The 17,954-nt window shown below is 42.1% G+C and overlaps 1 protein-coding gene across 4 annotated transcripts in view; it reads right to left on the reverse strand.

Moving 5' to 3' along the window:
* Window positions 1-17,954, reverse strand: part of LOC132861438 (uncharacterized) — a 64,023-nt gene that overhangs the window by 27,055 nt on the left and 19,014 nt on the right. The window contains exon 1 of one of the 4 annotated variants that reach the window (XR_009649941.1): window positions 1,485-1,546. The exons of 2 other annotated variants lie outside the window; for them this stretch is intronic. Coding sequence is in view for 1 of the 2 variants with exons in the window: in XM_060892962.1 (XP_060748945.1) it covers window positions 3,574-5,046 (1,473 nt within the window). In the remaining variant the exon portion in view is untranslated. Of the gene's footprint in view, window positions 1-1,484; window positions 1,547-3,433; window positions 5,625-17,954 lie in introns of those variants that run through there. One more of the 4 variants, XM_060892962.1, reaches the window with a different exon arrangement.

Here is a 17,954-nt window from a genome sequence, read left to right on the forward strand (position 1 = left end):
ATTGCTGTAGGCATTGAAAAGATGAAATTGAACAGAGGCCACCAGAGTCAGCTTCAGTCAGTCTCAATTTTTACATGGTTGAGGAAAATCATTTTAGATCCAATTATCATGCATCAGTAATGGTCCTTCAACATAACAGTTACCAGATGAGAACAAAGAAACACTGTGTGTGTGTTGGGGTACTTGAATGAAACACAAGCTATACTGACGTGTGAAAAGCAAGATGTCCTGAAGCCTCAGTGACTCACATTGTGTTGCTGAACAATATCAATACTTCACTAATGCCTCACACAGTGAGAGAAAAAATCTATTTCTTGCTTCTTTTTTCTATTTTTTGCAGTTTTTCTTACACCTACAGTAGACACTGCTTGCATAGAAATCATATATAGTAAAATGTCGGGAATTGTCACTGATTAATATGATTTATATTATTCTCATATACACTCTATTCCATTAGTCTATTAGTTTTTTTATTCCACCCCTTTAAGGCCATCGCAGCCAAAAAAAAAAAAAAAAGATTTTGCTTCCAATTAACTGTACAAAATATTGATTTATTTTAGTTTTCATTTTTCCAAGAAAGAAGGGAGGAGAAGTTCTCTGTATATTTAATGCTGTGTACAGTTTTCTAATATATATTCATTTTGTGTTGAACACTTTAAGAGCCAAACTAAAAGATTCAATATCTCATTAATCCTGAATGTTTTTCCAAACTAATTGTCTAGGTACCATCATTTTACTTCCATTTTGTTTACACATTTCAAAATATGCACCGGACATACACAGGAATTACATTTCCATTTGTGGACTGGTCTATTGTTAGAGAATTATTTATGTAACATGTGACCTTCTAAAGTTCTGACATTCGTCCTAGACCAAGCACCATTGCCTCATTGTCTTACCACAATGTAACACCATTAAAATTTAACACAATCTTTATAATCCTTTTTGAGTTTATAGGGCAGTGGTTCCATAAGTCATTTCACCACAATGTTGTCTCTAGCATTAAAAAAATGTATGAATATTATTGATGTGTTGCTCCCTCAGGGAGCAAACTCTGTTAGACGAGGTTAAGACACGACTTGCATGTATAAGCTCTGTTGTTTTAAATTTGTTTGTTTTTGTACATGAAAGCAATTGAGTAAAATTCATCCAGATAAACCTTTGTTCATGTGAATGGTCTATTTGACACTCACCTGTGTGTATGAGGAACCATGAGAGGGAAGGAAAGTTTTTACTATTTGATTTGAGCCATAGTTTAAAAAAAGAAGAGCAATAACTGCTCATAATATGTCTGGTTTAGGAAAAAATACCAATGAACTGTGAACTGAACTGAATGAACTGTTTCACTCAAACAACCTACTGAATAAGACTACAAAATCTATGATTACAAGTTGTAGGGCTCTTCGAGAGATGGGACACGGAAGAAGGGGCACAGAGACGGGGTGAAAGTTAACCAAAAGGGAGGTATTTATTTCCTCACTTACTTAAAGCAAAAACAGAAATTAGGAAGGCAACAAAAGTGAGTCCTTCCTGTAGGGGGCGTTTGGCCAGAGGTCGAGGCTCCAAAACCCGGTAGCAAGAGGAGGACGGCAGGAGAATAATAAAGCAGTTCTCTCTCTCACTTGCCGCGGGGCTGGCCATGGTGCTGGAGATCGTGGGCTCGTGGTTAGCGCCGCTGGCCAGGGTGCTGAACCACCGCCTGTTCCACTCTCCCGCTTCTGGGTTGCCGATGCCGTGGGCGAAGAGCGGTTTCTCCTCCGTGTGTTTGCGGTGGTGCACGTGCCGCCATCACAGGTCCTCCCCCTTTGCTCTGAGCCCCCACCTGGTAGTAACCATCCCCAGAGAGCATAGCGCCGCGAGAGGCCATCGGCGTTCCCGTGCCGGCTCACGGCTCGGTGTATGACCTGGAACGAGAAATCTTGTAAAGATAAGAACCACCTCGTTACCCTGGCATTGGTGTCCTTCGCCTTGGCCATCCAGAGTAGAGGGGCATGGTCTGTCACCAGGGTGAAGTGTCGCCCTGCCAGGTAGTACCGGAGGTCCTCCACAGCCCACTTGATGGCCAGGGCTTCTCGTTCCACTGCGGCGTAGTTTCTCTCAGCGGGGGTCAACTTCCGGGAGATAAAGAGGACCGGGTGTTCTTCTCCCTCGAACTCCTGTGACAGGACGGCTCCCAGCCCTGTTTCAGACGCATCCGTCTGTAGCGAAAAGGGGTGACCAAAATCGGGGCTCCTGGCTGGGTGGTGAGGGCCTCCTTGAGCTGGCGGAACGCCTGTTCTGTGCCGTCCGTCCAGTGCACCCGGTCCGGCTGGCCTTTCTTGGTGAGGTCTGAAAGAGGGGCAGCTAGAGAGGAGAAGTTAGGCACAAAGCGTCTATAATAGCCCGCTAATCCCGTACCTGTTTCTTTGACGTGGGTCGGGGGTACTCTCTCACGGCCTGGACCTTTTTCTCCTGGGGCTTTAGCAGTCCCTGGCCCATGCAGTATCCCAGGTACTGGGCCTCGGACAGGCCCAGGTGGCACTTGTGGGGGTTTGCCGTAAGACCAGCTGTTCGGAGGGCCCCCAGAACCTCCCCCAGGTGGAATAGGTGATCGGATCAGGTGGAGGAATGGATTACTACATCGTCCAGGTAGGCGGCAGCGAAGGCGCGGAGGGGTCGCAGGACGATGTCCATGAGGTGCTGGAAAGTGGCCGGGGCCCCATGTAGGCCAGACGGAAGGACCCGGTACTGCCAGTGGCCATGTGCGGTGCTGAAGGCCGTCTTTGGCTTCGCCTCTGTCGCCAGGGCGACTTGCCAATAGCCCTTTGTCAGGTCAAGGGTGGAAATAAACCGGGCCTTCCCCAGCCGCTCCACCAGATCATCAACTCGAGGGAGGGGATAGCTGTCGAAGTCTGAAATCTGGTTGAGCCCCGGAAGTCGTTGCAGAGGCAGATGGACCCATCTGGTTTAGGCACCAGCACGATGGGGCTGGACCAGGGGCTGGCAGATTCCTCGATAATCCCCTTTTTCAGCATGCGTTCTACTTCCTCTTCAATAGCCTGGCGTCAAGCTTCCGGGACCTTATATGGTCATAGTCGAACCACCATCCCAGGAGGGGTCCTGATCTCATGATGTACCAGTGCCGTGCATCCTGGCCGGGATGAGAAGACATCCGCAAACCGGTCCAGGAGCTCTGTGAGGTCGTGCTGCTGGGCTGGTGTGAGATCCTCTCCCCTCCGTACTAGGGCCCGTTCTTGGGGATCTGGGTGAAGGGAGGCAAACGCAGACACCAAAGCCGGCGGGGAATCCATTTTTTTAAAAGGTTGATGTGATATAGTTTGGTGTCTGCACGCTTACCTGGCTGTTGTAACCAATAGTTCACCGGTCCCACCTTTTCGAGGACAGTGTACGGGCCCTGCCACTTTGCCAGGAACTTACAGGCTGCACTGGAGCATTACTTGGTCCCCAGGACGAAGTTCCCTCGCCTGGGCGGGCCGATTGTACATCCTCTGTTGTGCCCGCTGGGCCTCCTCTACGTGCTCCTTCACGATGGGCCCGACACGCTCGATGCGGGTCTGCATGTCCTGGACGAATTCAATGATGGAGCGGAAGGGGGAGGGCTGCTCCTCCCAGGCCTCGCGGGCAACGTCCAGCATGCCACGAGGCTGCCCCCCAAACAGGGGTGAAGCCTGTGGATGCCTGGGGTGTTTCCCGGATTGCAAAGAGGACGAATGGAAGGAGGAGGTCCCAACTCCATCCTTCCTGGTCTACCACCTTCCGTAGCATACTTTTCAGGGTCTGGTTAAAACGTTCCACCAAGCTATCTGTCTGGGGGTGGTAGACAGACGTCCTCAGGTGCTTGAGCTGCAAGAGCCGACACAGATCCATCATTAATTTAGACATAAAGGGCGTACCTTGGTCGCTGAGGATGTCTTTAGGGATCCCGACTCGGCTGAAGAGCAGGAGCAGTTCTCTGGCCACGCTCTGTGAGGTGGCCTTCCGAAGTGGGACCGCCTCGGGGTAGCGGGTGGCGTAGTCCACCATCACCAGGATGTATTCATGGCCCCGGGCAGACTTTGGTAGCGGCCCGATGAGGTCCATGCCAAGCCTCTCAAAGGGGACGCCAATGATAGGGAGGGGAATAAGGGGGGCCGGAGCTGGTTTCAGGGGAGAGGTCTGCTGGCACGTGGCGCAGGCCCTGCAAAAGCCCAGGACCTTGGTGTTCATGCCCGGCCATGTGAATCGGTCCCGCAGTTTCTCTAGTGTGTTCTTGGGTCCCAGATGGCCCCCCAAGGGGTGAGTGTGGGCTAGGTGGAGCAGAGGCGGGGTACGTTGGCGTGGCACCACCAGTAGGTCGCAAGGTTCTCCTCTCCTATCTGTGTGAAAGTAAAGCAGCCCATTCCTCACCAGGAAGTACAACGGGGGAAGCGGCCAGGCAGGGTCGGTGTTTACTCCCTCCACCTGCAGGACCTGGCCCCAGCAGTGCTTCAGCCAGTCATCCTCCTTCTGCTCTTTTCCAAAACCTCTCTCCTGGGTGGCCTGTTGAAACAGTGAAGAAAGAGGGTTAACCTGCGGCTGGGGCTCACCTGGAGAGGAGTTGCTGGCGTCTCTGTCCCCCCGAGCCATGCACGCCCGGCGGTCCCGGCCCTTCTGCTTCTGTTCCGGCCCACACTTGGCAGTGGCCTTCATGGTGGCAGCAAACCCCAGCCAGTCGTGTCCCAGTAGGAGGGAGACCGGGAGATCTGGGAGAAGTCCGATGAGGAGCGGCCACTCTCCTGCTTTGCTACGGATCTTGACCTGTGCGGTAGGGACTGAACGGGCATCGCCCTGGACACACGAGACCGCGAGAGTCCCCACCGACTTTATGGGGGCGGGGAGTATGGCCGGGCGGGCCAGCGTGACCGTACTCCCCAAATCCAGGAGCGCCGACACCGGGCGGCCATTTACCTCCACAGTAAGTCGGGCCCCCTTTGGAATGGTGGGGGGTGTGTAGGCCACAGCTTGCGAGCCATTGTTTGGGGGCCTGAGTTGGGGCTCTGAGGTCCGGTTCGGTGGGCATGGGCTCATCAACCGGTCCCAGGGTGGGGCGGCTATCCAGAGGTCTCCTCTCCCAGATCCGTTCGGACACTGGCTGTTGTCGGGGCTGGGGGTGGCGGGCGCTGGCCTGGAAGTCTCTTTGAGCGTCCCGGCCCATTTCTAGGGTGGCCTTGGCATGTTCCAGGGTGTTTAGAAGGTCCTTTGTGTCCTCCGGGCCCTTCAGCCCAACAGCCTTCCGTTCTTCGGCCGGCAGCGCCTGTAGGAACCGGTCTATGGCCACTCTTTCTGTGACCTCTTTGGCTGTGAGTCGATCACTCTGCAACCAGCATCGGGTGATACGCAGCAGTTCATCCATCTGGGGACGAGGATTGCTAGTTGGATCATACCACCACCTCCAGCTGCAGTGACATGGGATCGACCACAGCGGATGAGAATTTCCTCTTTCACCGTTTCATAGTCTCGAGCGTTTTCTGGATCCAGAGTGTAATACGCCAATTGGGCATCTCCACTGAGCAACGGGGCTAGTGCATCGGCCCAGTCCCGCTTGGGCCAACCCTCCTGGTCTGCGGTGCGCTCGAAGGTACGCCATCACATCGAGTTTTGTGAGCCTGCGCAGAGCGTCGTGGCCGGGATCAGGGAGGGAAATTGATGCGGCAGGGGCCCCCCGCCGAAGTTCCAGTAACTCCTCTGTGGCCTTCTTGACGCTCTTGGCCAGCTCCTGGGTGACTTCGTGCTGATGGAGACTGGCCTGCATGAGATGTTGCAGCACCTGCCCCACAGAGGGCTCTGGGGCTGCTTCCGTGTCCGCTGCCCGCATTCTCCACCAGTGTAGGGCTCTTCGAGAGATGGGACACGGAAGAAGGGGCACAGAGACGGGGTGAGAGTTCACCAAAAGGGAGGTATTTATTTCCTCACTTACTTAAAGCAAAAACAGAAATAAGGAAGGCAGCAAAAGTGAGTCTGAAAAACAAGAGGAGAAAGATAACAAACATTAGTCCTGTTTGGCACGCCCCCCTTTCCTTTCTCCAGCCGCTGAGCCTTGCTTCCTGCTGTGCTTTCCTCATGGAGGGTGAATGCTCCAGCCGCGGTGCTGGCCATGGTGCTGGAGATCGGGGGGCTCGCGGTTAGCGCCGCTGGCCAGGGTGCTGAACCACAGCCTGTTCCACTCTCTCGCTTCTGGGTTGCCGATGCCGTGGGCGAAGAGCGGTTTTTCCTCTGTGTGTTTGCGGTGGTACACGTGCCGCCGTCACAAAGTTTAATTTTGAATATTTAAAGTGTCAGTCAAAATTATCTAAAATAACTACATTGATCTTAGGCATTTTGACATCTCCAAAAATGTTCATCCAGCTGTAGATAATGACTATATTTGGAGGAATAATGATGACAATAAAGATTTGGAGTGAAGATTATGAAGATTTAATTAACTCAACATTAAAATAGTGTTTCAGTGAAGATAGAAAGTGATTGACCCTAGATAAATGGCTAGAAATGAATAAACACTAAATCAGTGTTGATCTTAAGTTAAAGTAAATCTAAATTTCATATCGTTTACAAAATTATTTATTTCCACTTTCCATTAATTAGTTAAAACTGTTTGAAGTTTAAAAACAGCTACTTAATTTTACCTAAAATAAATCTTGCTTTAAGGTCACATTGCTAGTCGCTTAGCCAGTATTGTTAGCTACAACAATCAATGCTAGTTTGCTAGTTCAAAACAAGTAACCTTAGATAAATTTAGCAAACTAAGCTAGCAAAATCTAAGCTTACCCAAACTTATTTTTCTTCCAAATTAGTTGGAGTCTATGCTTTCTATATAAAGAAAGAAACATTTGTATATATGTTTTCTTTCTCTAGCATATTGAAGCAATTTACTAAAGTAAGGCAATTGGTGCTCATGCTCAAGTTCAAAGCCACTGTCTGGTGGTTTACTCAAATTTAAACACGCACAGATAACTATAGTCTTAACTGCATTATGTAGCATGAGAATGTAATGGTTGATGAATTGTTGCCAAAAAAGAGCCAAACATGTTTGCTGGGTCCAATTTGTGCCAACAACAATGTGTCCTCTCACCATTATACCACCACCTCCAGCCTGAACTGTTTACACATGTCAGGTTGTGTTTATGGATTCATGATGATACCAAATTCTGTATCATGCCATAAAAGGAATTGAGGTTCATATGACCAGATGATTTTTTTCTTCTTCTTTTTTCAAATTTCAGCCAGTGACCACTGTGTCCTGTCCTCAGATTCCTGTTCTTGGTTGACAAGAGTGTAACCCAAAGTTATTCTGCTGAGCTTCTGTAGCCTTCCTGTCAGCTTGAACCAGTCTATCTATTCTCCACTGACCTTGCTCATCAGCAATACATTTCTGTCTGCAGAACAGCTGCTCACTTGATATTTCATTTTTCATGTACAGTATATATGCTAGAGACTATTGTGCATAAAAACCTCAGGAGATCAGCGGTTTCTGAAATTGTAAAACCAGTCACCTGGCACCAACAAACAGACCACTGTCAAAGGTATTTTTCCCTATTCTAATGTTTGCTGTTAAGTTCATGACTTATATTTGCATGATTTTATGGATTAAGCTGCTGCTGCATTTGCTGATTGGATAAGTGCATGAATCTTGTCCTTGTTATTATAAATATTATTAGCAGTAGTAGTAGTAGCAGTAGTAACAGTAGTACTAGTAGTAGTAGTTGTTGTATGTAATTGTTTTGTTGTTGCAGTAAAAACCTTTGGAGTCCACAGGCTCTGGTAAGATTCTGACTAGTAGTCAAGTATCTAATGGCTTAGTGACATGCTATGGAAGCGTTATGAAACTGCTGAGGTGTATTTATTTCACTAAATTAGCTAGTCAAAAACAAATAGGTCTGATAATCATGTGCAGAGATATGTAGCAATATTTTGAGAGTGAGAGTGACCTCTGTTGGTGTGGCATATAAGCTCTTTGGTGCAACATGACTGACTATGAGTTTAGTGAGTCAGTGATTCAGAGTATGAACACTGTTGTGACTGGAAAAATCCAATATCCAAAACTCTGGTGGTTACTATTATTATGAATTTAAAAATATATAATAATAGTAACCATTATTATAATAGTAATAGTGCATTTGGGTTATAAACATTCTGGATTATCCTTTTAACTATTGATTCACCTCAACTTGCTAGTGTGTACAGACGAAGAAAAAAATCTTAAAAACACACTTCTTGTTCCGTTATATTCCAAAACAATACTTATCACCTCTGCTAAAAAGTTCATGAACAACAGAAATATGGACAAAAGATAATCCATTAACAGAAGAATCTGTTCTGCATAATGAGCTGCTTCCATTAGAGAAAAGGGTCTATAGTGACAGGTGATAAAAAATGGGGGATTAGTTTCAGGGTGTTGAAACTGCTCTCAAATCATTATCTACAAGACTGATATACAGTATCAAGTGGAAAGTGCTGTATTGATATCAGTGCTTTATTGAAATAAAGCCAAGCAATATACTGTACATACTGCATATTAAGCTTAGCCAATAGCATGATGTGAAATTTTAAAAAAAAGAGCAGGGGCACAAAAAAACCCATCAAGTTCTTTTACTTTGACACTAGTAACTTCTAGTGGTAATATTGTAGTAAAGCATTAATGTTTGCATGCAACATGTCAAATAAGTGGTATAAAAAAAACTGAAAGTCAAAACCCTTGCAGAATGTATTAACTTACTATCAGCGTCTCACCATCACATAATGTGACCCATCAGTACGATGGAGGTTGTGTAATTATGACAGGCATGATTTAAAATGTTCAAATTGATTTATTTAAACATTGTTATGTCACAGTGATCCACAAAACACTGCACCCTACACATAATGGCCACTCAGAACTACAGTCCCAAGATCACACACGCGTACTGTACATACTTCCCCGCTCTCAGTCACTGAGCTACTGATTGTGTTCAATCAGCCTGCATTCAATCTGCCTCACTCACACACCTCACAGTTAAAAGAACTTTCATTCATTCTGTTCATTATGAATATTAGCTCAGTTTATGCTCTGTTTCTGTCATTACCAGAAGTGATAGCTCAGCAGATAAGCTGAGTTCAAATCCCAGGACAACCAGGCTACCATTTATGGGCCCTTGAGCAAGGCCCTTAACCCTCTGCTCAGCTGTATAAAAATGAGATAAATGTAAGTTACTGTGGATAAGGGTGTCTAGAAAATCTTGTAAATTACCCTCAGTGTGGCAGTTATAATATCAGCTTTATACTGATATTATAATTACGAAAAACAATGTGGGTGAATTAAGTGACAGCATAAAACCAAGACAGCTCACATTACCAAAATTTCATAACAAGTTTCTATTAACTGTAATTCTTTAGTGAAAACTCATGGTTGAACCAGTCTCTCCTTTTTAAATGAACTACACCAAAAGAAAAAGTGTAGCATGAAAGAGCTCACTTTAGGTGTCATTGTGACAGAAAAAAATGTAATATAATAAATATAATATAAATATAAATATTAAAAAAATAATAATAATAAAGAGCAGCTAGAATCTTCTAAAAAATAGGTTGTTTAAAAAATCCCAATGTTCAAATCAATATATGTTTGCAAATTATTGTACATAACTACAGTTTAGCCTTAATAATTTATAACTCGAGGTAACATTTGATGTGACCATTTTAAGATGGTCTTTAGGTATTATGCATTCAGCGTGCATACTATCCCTCTGGTATGAAACAGGAGAATATCCACAACCCATCTGTTGTGGATGCAGATGAGAGGTGAACACAGCACTTAGTCACTTAGGTACTGTATGGCTCACTTGGTAATAGAACCAATGACAAACTGCTTGATCATGTATAATCTACTGAGATGTCTTGAGAGACTTCAGAGTCATCAGATCGATCAACTTTCTACACAAACTCACTACTGTCTTGTTAAACCAAGTTTTTATTAATACAGAATTCTCAAACATGCTTATATAATAAGTGCATAATATTATAAATAATGCTTTTTAGGAAACACAATTATTTGTATTAAACATTGAAAACTGATATTGAGTAGCAAATGTTTCAAATTTTTTTCAGTAATGTTTGATGGGGGCACGGTGGCTTAGTGGTTAGCACGTTTGCCTCACACCTGCAGGGTTGGAGGTCCGATTCCCGCCTCTGCCTTGTGTGTGTGGAGTTTGCATTTTTGGAGTTTCTCCCCATGCCACTGGGTTTCCTCCGGGTACTCCGGTTTCCGGCGAAATCAAAAGATGAATATGAGATGTAAGATCAAAATTTCAGCTTTCAATTCCTGCTATTTACATCTAGATGTTTTAACAATCTTATAACATGGCACTTTTAGTAGCCCACTTCTCAATTTACATTGGAACAAAAAGTCTTAAACAACATAACATACTATTTGGTTGCATATCCCTTGCGTGCATTAACTGCATCATTTTCCTACTATTGTGATGCTTTTTCATGCTTGTATCACATGAAATGCATGCTCAATTGGTTTAAGGTCTGGAGATGAACTTGGCCAGTTTAAAATCTTCCAATTTTTTCCCCTGATGAGGTCATTAATTGTGTTGGCAGTGTGTTTTGGGTCATTGTCTTGCTGCATGATGAAGTTACTCCCAGTGAAATCGGATGCATTTCTCTATAAATTGGTAGTCAGAATGTTTCTGTAGACTTCTGAATTCACTCTGCTGCTACCATCATTAGTTACATCATCAATAAAGAATATTGAGCCTGTTCCCAAAGCAGCCATGCAAGCCCGAGCCCTATCACTACCACCACTGTGTTTGACCAGTGAGCTTGTATGTTTTGAATCATGAGCAGATCCTTTCATTCTCCACACTTCAGCCTTTCCATCACTTTGATAGATATTGGTTTTGGTTTCAGAACTTTTGTTCTGTATTTTTTTTGCCATTTCCTTTGGCCATCTGATTCTTACTGATGATGAGTTTTTTGCATCTTGTGGTATAATTATGGGACCTATATTTCTGCTCTCAAAGCCTTTCTTGAATGGTGTATTGTGACACCTTCACCCCTTGTCCTACAGATGACGCTGGTGATATCACATATTTCTTTTATATCAAAAAAAACTAAAGAATTTGCCTTGCTGTTTCAATAATAAGGGAGGGTACCAAAGAGTATGCTCCTAACTGCTCCCAAACTGTCATCATTGGAACTGATGAACAATAATAAATAATAAATCATGAAGGGATGACATGGTGGTGCATGTTTTTCATGTTTGCCTGAGTTACCTCTCAGTTCTCTTAATTCGTTCCACTTCCCAAAATCACGCAAAGTTTTTGGGCAAAGGGCAATTTGCATGCTCAGATAATAATAATACGATCCACAAAGTGGAGGATGAACTCCAACATAGATAATGTAGACAGATAGAAAATGAATCAGACAATCTAAAATAAAAGGAAAGAGTCAATCTGCTTCTGAGCTAGGATTGCATAATATTTTCTTTTTGTCTCTTCAGATAAATAAAGACATGCAAAATGTGGTCCAGAAGGAAACAATCAATAGCAGTTGCTGTATACAGTAATAGTAGCACTTCAGTGTAGTACAACAAGTCATTCCAAGCTTTATTTATTTGTTTGTTTGTTTTTGTTTTATTTCATTTTTCTACTTTTACAAAAAGAAAAAAAAAAGCAATAGGGAGACAAACGAGGTTGAAAATGGATTTTTAACCACTACAATTTGCTATAAGCTGAGAAGCTACAGGGGGAAGCAGTTCTTCACCTGGCCAATTAAATGGCACCTAGACAGAGTTAAAAGTTTTTCAGGTCTCCTCGAGTGCTATACTCATACATCATCTGCTTGTAGACTTTGTTTAGCCATGTACTATAAAAAGTGGTTTACTAAATGTCAAATGTTCAGGCTAAATTATGTATCTAGGATATTTCTAGATGTTTGTAATTTTAACCATCAGGAAGTTATTTGAGGACATGTATCCTGTTCTGATTTATCTAGGTAAACATTTTAACACAAGAATTACTATGATATTACTACTATGTCATAATTAAAGGAGCTTTCATAAATAAAATCTTGCCTCTCATTGTGGCAGCATCAACAGTAGAGTAATGTACACAGGCAAGAACAGAACATGGATTATGTCACTCAGATTGTGTAACGAAAAACAGCTTGCGTTTTGTATTCGCTCGACAGCTGAATTGTTCTGGCCTGGAGCTGTCACTTTGCTTAATCGATGCCATCAGCCAAGCGTGTCACAAAGTAAAGCATTAGAAAATCACATTTGAATATCATTTGAATATCAATGAACCTTGATGTAAATTGATATAATTACTAATTATTAAAACTGATTTGCACAGCTTCTAAAGAAAAACAATTCTGGAAAAAAGTTATTTGAGTAAGATTTAAATGCAATCATGTTGTTCATTCATCCATTCTCTTTTTTCCCTTATTTTGTGTAAATGTTATTTATTTTATGCATGAGATTTTCAATTAATTATGTAAATCTAAACACAAAGTTTTTAAAGATCTTAAAAATCTGATTTTTCTGAACTAATAACACCTAATATTTACTTATTCATGTTAGTCTTAAAGACTGGACAAAACCCAACATGCCTACTGTAATGAGTCTGTCTGTGTTTTGCCCTGTTTCTGTCTGCTGTCTGCCTTGCTGTTAATTGTTTGCTCCGCCCACTCATTGGTTACCATGGACACTAATTGCACTCCATCTCTCCCTCAGGTGTGTTGTCTTAGTCACTGATTGTCTCTGCTTGGTGATTGGTCCCTGTTTGGTATATCTACTCTGTTTGTTCACTTCCCTGGTGTTGGTCATTGTTGGATGTTTGTGTCTATGTTCCTGTTTCCCGTTTGCTCAGTGTTCTGCCCTGTTTTGCCTGTCCGTCTGTTTGCCTGTTTCTTGCTTTGGTTTAATAAAGGATTGAACTGCATTTGGATCCTCACTCGCCTTTGCCTCACCGCGACAGAACGACCAACCAGCTATGGATCCAGCAGAAATCTTCTTCTGTTTACGTCAGGGGGATTCCCCAGTCGAGTAATATGCTGAGGTGTTTGTGGACCTGTGTAACCAGGTGGACTTTGGGGAAAAGGCTCTTAAGGACATGTTTAGGCATGGACTAGAGGACAAGGTACGCTATCTGATGCCTTTGGGCCGAGAGATGGGGTCTTTCACAGACTTCGTCAGTTTAGCGTTGCTCCTGGGCGGGTCCTCTCTAACCGTGAGCAGGGTAGAGACGGACACCGGCCCTAAATATTTTTTGGAGGGGGCAGTAGGCATCAGGCCGAATGCTCTACAGTAACTCTGTCCAGCCCAGTCCTGTGTACGCCTGTGACCGAGCCTGTCCACATGGCTGCTAGACCGGTAAGCTCAGTTGAGGCCCGTGCGAACCGGCTGATCTCCAACCTGGCGGATACCCCGGCTGTAAATGTTATTTATTTTATGCATGAGATTTTCAATTAATTATGTAAATCTAAACACAAAGTTTTTAAAGATCTTAAAAATCTGATTTTTCTGAACTAATAACACCTAATATTTACTTATTCATGTTAGTCTTAAAGACTGGACAAAACCCAACATGCCTACTGTAATGAGTCTGTCTGTGTTTTGCCCTGTTTCTGTCTGCTGTCTGCCTTGCTGTTAATTGTTTGCTCCGCCCACTCATTGGTTACCATGGACACTAATTGCACTCCATCTCTCCCTCAGGTGTGTTGTCTTAGTCACTGATTGTCTCTGCTTGGTGATTGGTCCCTGTTTGTTATATCTACTCTGTTTGTTCACTTCCCTGGTGTTGGTCATTGTTGGATGTTTGTGTCTATGTTCCTGTTTCCCGTTTGTTCAGTGTTCTGCCCTGTTTTGCCTGTCCGTCTGTTTGCCTGTTTCTTGCTTTGGTTTAATAAAGGATTATTAAATCCGCGACACCTACATAACTCAGACTGGGTGATCTAATTCTAATAGGCCTCTCATTCTATAATTTGTGATTCATGGTCATATTATGTAGGTGTCTGTTAGATCTACTGCTAAATGTTATGATTTCATTTTGATTCTTGACATCTGGTTGGAATCTCATCACATGTGAAGGCTGCTTGCTGCAGAGGATGGCTCAACCTGGACTATCTGGAGATACATGGGACTGCTGTGGATAACAACTTAAAGACCACTGCAGTGGTTTTGAACTGCTGTTGCCACGGTCGATCTTTGCGATCAGGTCTCCATCACTGCACATTTGATTCCTTCAGCAAAAAGGAATCTACATTAAAACTATAATGTATTCACAAATTATGCTGATGTTCATAATTATAAGTTGCTTAAAAGCTCCCTGTTACACACTTGAACCTGACTAAATAGTGTACAGTTCAGAGATATTCACAGCTAACGTTGCCTCTGACTTGCTCATTAGGGATAAATATATGTATTTTTATATGTATTTAATTGTGTGTGTTTGTGTGTGTGTGTGTGTGTGTGTGTGTGTATGGACATTCCTGATTCATCCTCACCTGAGAAACACTGAGAAACTCAAAGAAAGTGAATAAAGAATATTCTGCCAATGTTGAGACATTTCAAACCAGAATAGCCCTAAGCCTTGGAAGAAGCACTATTCAAACAATATTGGGCATGTGCAGTTAGAGCCTCAAGCAACGTAGGCTTAATTATTTATAATTGACTGTAATTAATTAGAATATGCTATTTATAAGCTATTTAAAGCAAATTGCAAATTATTATTTTGTTGAGCCAAAAACATATTTAAATCGAACAGACTAACGCAATTTTATCAGGTACAATTTACTAAAGGTCACATAATTGTTTTTTTCTGTGTAATTTCCTGTCCCATTTTTTCAATAGGACTGCTCAAAATATTTTTTTCAAGAGGCTGTGGGTGAATGCAATTAAACAGCATTAGCAGAGAAATAAATGGAGTTTCTCAGAAAAAGAGCACCTGAATACCTATTACATTTAAGCGGGCACATTTATTAATTCATTTGTTCAGAAAGACACAATAGAGCCAAATGATTTTAGGACACACACGCAAATTTACTGAAAGCGCAAACATTGAATCAGCAGTCAAAACAAAGGCAATCAGAAGTACAAAGGTCAGACAAAACACAATCAGTGAGCAGACTTGGAGAAAAATAAGGAGAAACACATTGATACAGAGCAGGCAAAAATACACACTGCAAACAATGGCATCTTAGCAAGTTAAAATATCTTTAATCTAGTCAGATTTATTTATATTATATATTATTTGATTACAATAAACAAAATCTATGATTATTAAGATTGCTTCTAAACATATTTTACTTTTTTTTTACTTTAAATGTTCTTGTGCTTTTGACAGGTTATTTTGATCATTATACGCGTTTCCTAGAATTTTAAGCGATTTCTAGAAAGAAAGAAAAGTCAAAAAAGCAACACACATACAGTTAACATTTATAGAGTGATTATTGTATCTAGTGGTCAAAAAGAGAACTGCAGCAAGAAGTAATACATAGAGAATCACTCTGTAGTTTGTCTATTTCAGAATTCAATCTAAATCTAGTATTTCTGCACATGTACTATAGAATATACAGTATGTATCCTGGTCAGCGCTGTTTTTGTGTAATGTCTTGTATTGTTTGTTTGCACTGTCCTTTGTCTCACACTGTTTGCTCTAGGTTGCACAGATGTACTTTATGTGGCTAGGACTAACTTACTTTGAGCTAAGTCTTTAGCTCTGTGTTGTTCTATGTAGCACCACTGTCCTGGAGAAATGTTGTCTCATTTCACTATTTACCGCGTCAGCAACATGTGGTTGGAATGACATGTGGTTGGTTTGACTTGACTAATACATTTGCAGAAAAATGCCAATATTTTTGTCCCTCCAGTGCTATATGTCATTCTGAACCATTTCTCTAATACACACACAGAGACACACATGCATATCACACACACAATGTATATATTACATATTATATATATTACAAATATTGGGAATGTCTGGAGATAATCATATCCATGCAAAAAAATGTGTGAAATACTTGTTTGCCAAACAAAGGCTAAGAAAATGAAGAACTATCTATGCATGTTTTTGAGATTTCTTCAGGCTGGACTTTTTCAGAAAACCTGTAATCCTTACTTAATTGCATCAGCTCAAAAACAGCTGAACTTATAAAACATAGCCGAGAAAATTAAGACATTCATAACAAGAGGCTAAAGTACATGCTGCGTAATTACATACAAACTTTGATGTGCCTATCACAAGACCTATCATCAAGTCTATAGCATGGGTGTAATAGCCACTTGACTTTATTTTGTCTCAAGCTACAGTATGTCCTTAATTATGTGGTCTTGCCCTGAAAATCTATGGTCACGGTCCATTTGTAAGCATCTATCTATCTATGCTCTACTGTATCCACTGACGAGCCACTATCTAGTCACAAACTGAATTTATTCTGCTTCAATCTGATATGTTACTTCAATCTGATAAAATTTTGAAAAAGAAGGTTTTGGATGTCCTTAGGCAGGTAGACAGTTCACAAAGACTGTGAACTTTGTGAGTAGATGTAAAGACAAGGTTAGAAATGTATCTACATCAATTATATAATTCTATTAGCAAAAACTACTCCCCTAAAAATGAATCTGCACTCACCACTTTTTCACTTCCACTTTTTTAGAAACTCCACCACATTTATTCGATAACAAACAGCTGTGTTTCCCCAGTATTAAAACCTCCAGATGCTGCAGTGTCATGGTGCCACATATATATACAGTATATGTTCTTGATTATTATCAGTTGAATTGATTAAATCTGGAGTCTGTCCTGGATTTGGTCATGGGTGTAGCAGCTTCATTTAGGACATAAGAACATACATACAGACTTTTCCTGATCCAAGATTTTTAAATGAACATAAGTGGAATCGGTATATAAACAGACATCTCAGCAGACTTTAGAAAAGGTTAATTGTTTTACATTATGCTCAAATGTCAAATCTTCTTGATGTCAAATTCGATCAAACATCATTCACTAATGTGTCAGAATTGTTAGACTGCATTGTGGCTAACTGTCTATCACAGACATAGTAGATAAACCAACAGCAGTTATACCTACTATGTCCCTGTTTCCATGGAAACTCTTTTCTGTGCTGATCGTTGGTGTTAATGGTGAGATATAGGTATGTCTCTTGGTTGGTTGTGTGTATGAAGCAGGATGACAGGGAGGTTCTGACCGCATTGCACTTTGTTAAGGAGGGACTGTATGGCATCACACTTACAAGGATGTTAGATAGATTTTAGAAAAATCCAACCTATATTGTTAATCTGTTAATTTGTAGGTGGAATTTGAATAAGAATTTGTGAAATAATTTCAGCCACAGGAAAGCTAGAAAATAAATAGTGCTTTAATTTGCACATCAGTGTCATATTTTTATTATTAATGAGGACTCAAATAAAGAGCAAAACATCTTAACAACAGCTTTCTCTAAGGGTCAATGCTTACAAAAACAGTGCATAGAGAATAAACTAGTCACTTAGTGTTAGCTAGCTCAATTAAATATTCATTTTGTTTAAAGTAAAAAGAGTTGCTCCATCCTACAGCAAGCTGCATGCACCAGACAGCAGATGAAATGTAGGGGCTTTCCCCAAGTCTCTGAACATCTCTGGGGCTGACAGAAAGAAAAAAATGTTTCCAACACAATATGGGTTTATCTTCTCTAGCTATAAAAGGAAAAGCAGGTCTTCACTAGCCATGTATCAATTGTTTTTCACCGACATACATCCATGCATGATGAATTATCTAGCTCAGAAACCTCTGTATTCTACTTACAGTACAAAAACACAATAATGATGTAAATTAGAAAACAAAAATAAATGCCTTAACTGTTCAGACAAAAAAGATTGCACTCATGTCTCTCTCTCTCTCTCTCTCTCTCTCTCTCTCTCACACACACACACACACACACACACACACACACACCTA

Source organism: Tachysurus vachellii, chromosome 18 (assembly GCF_030014155.1).
Source record: "Tachysurus vachellii isolate PV-2020 chromosome 18, HZAU_Pvac_v1, whole genome shotgun sequence".
Lineage (NCBI taxonomy): Eukaryota > Metazoa > Chordata > Actinopteri > Siluriformes > Bagridae > Tachysurus > Tachysurus vachellii.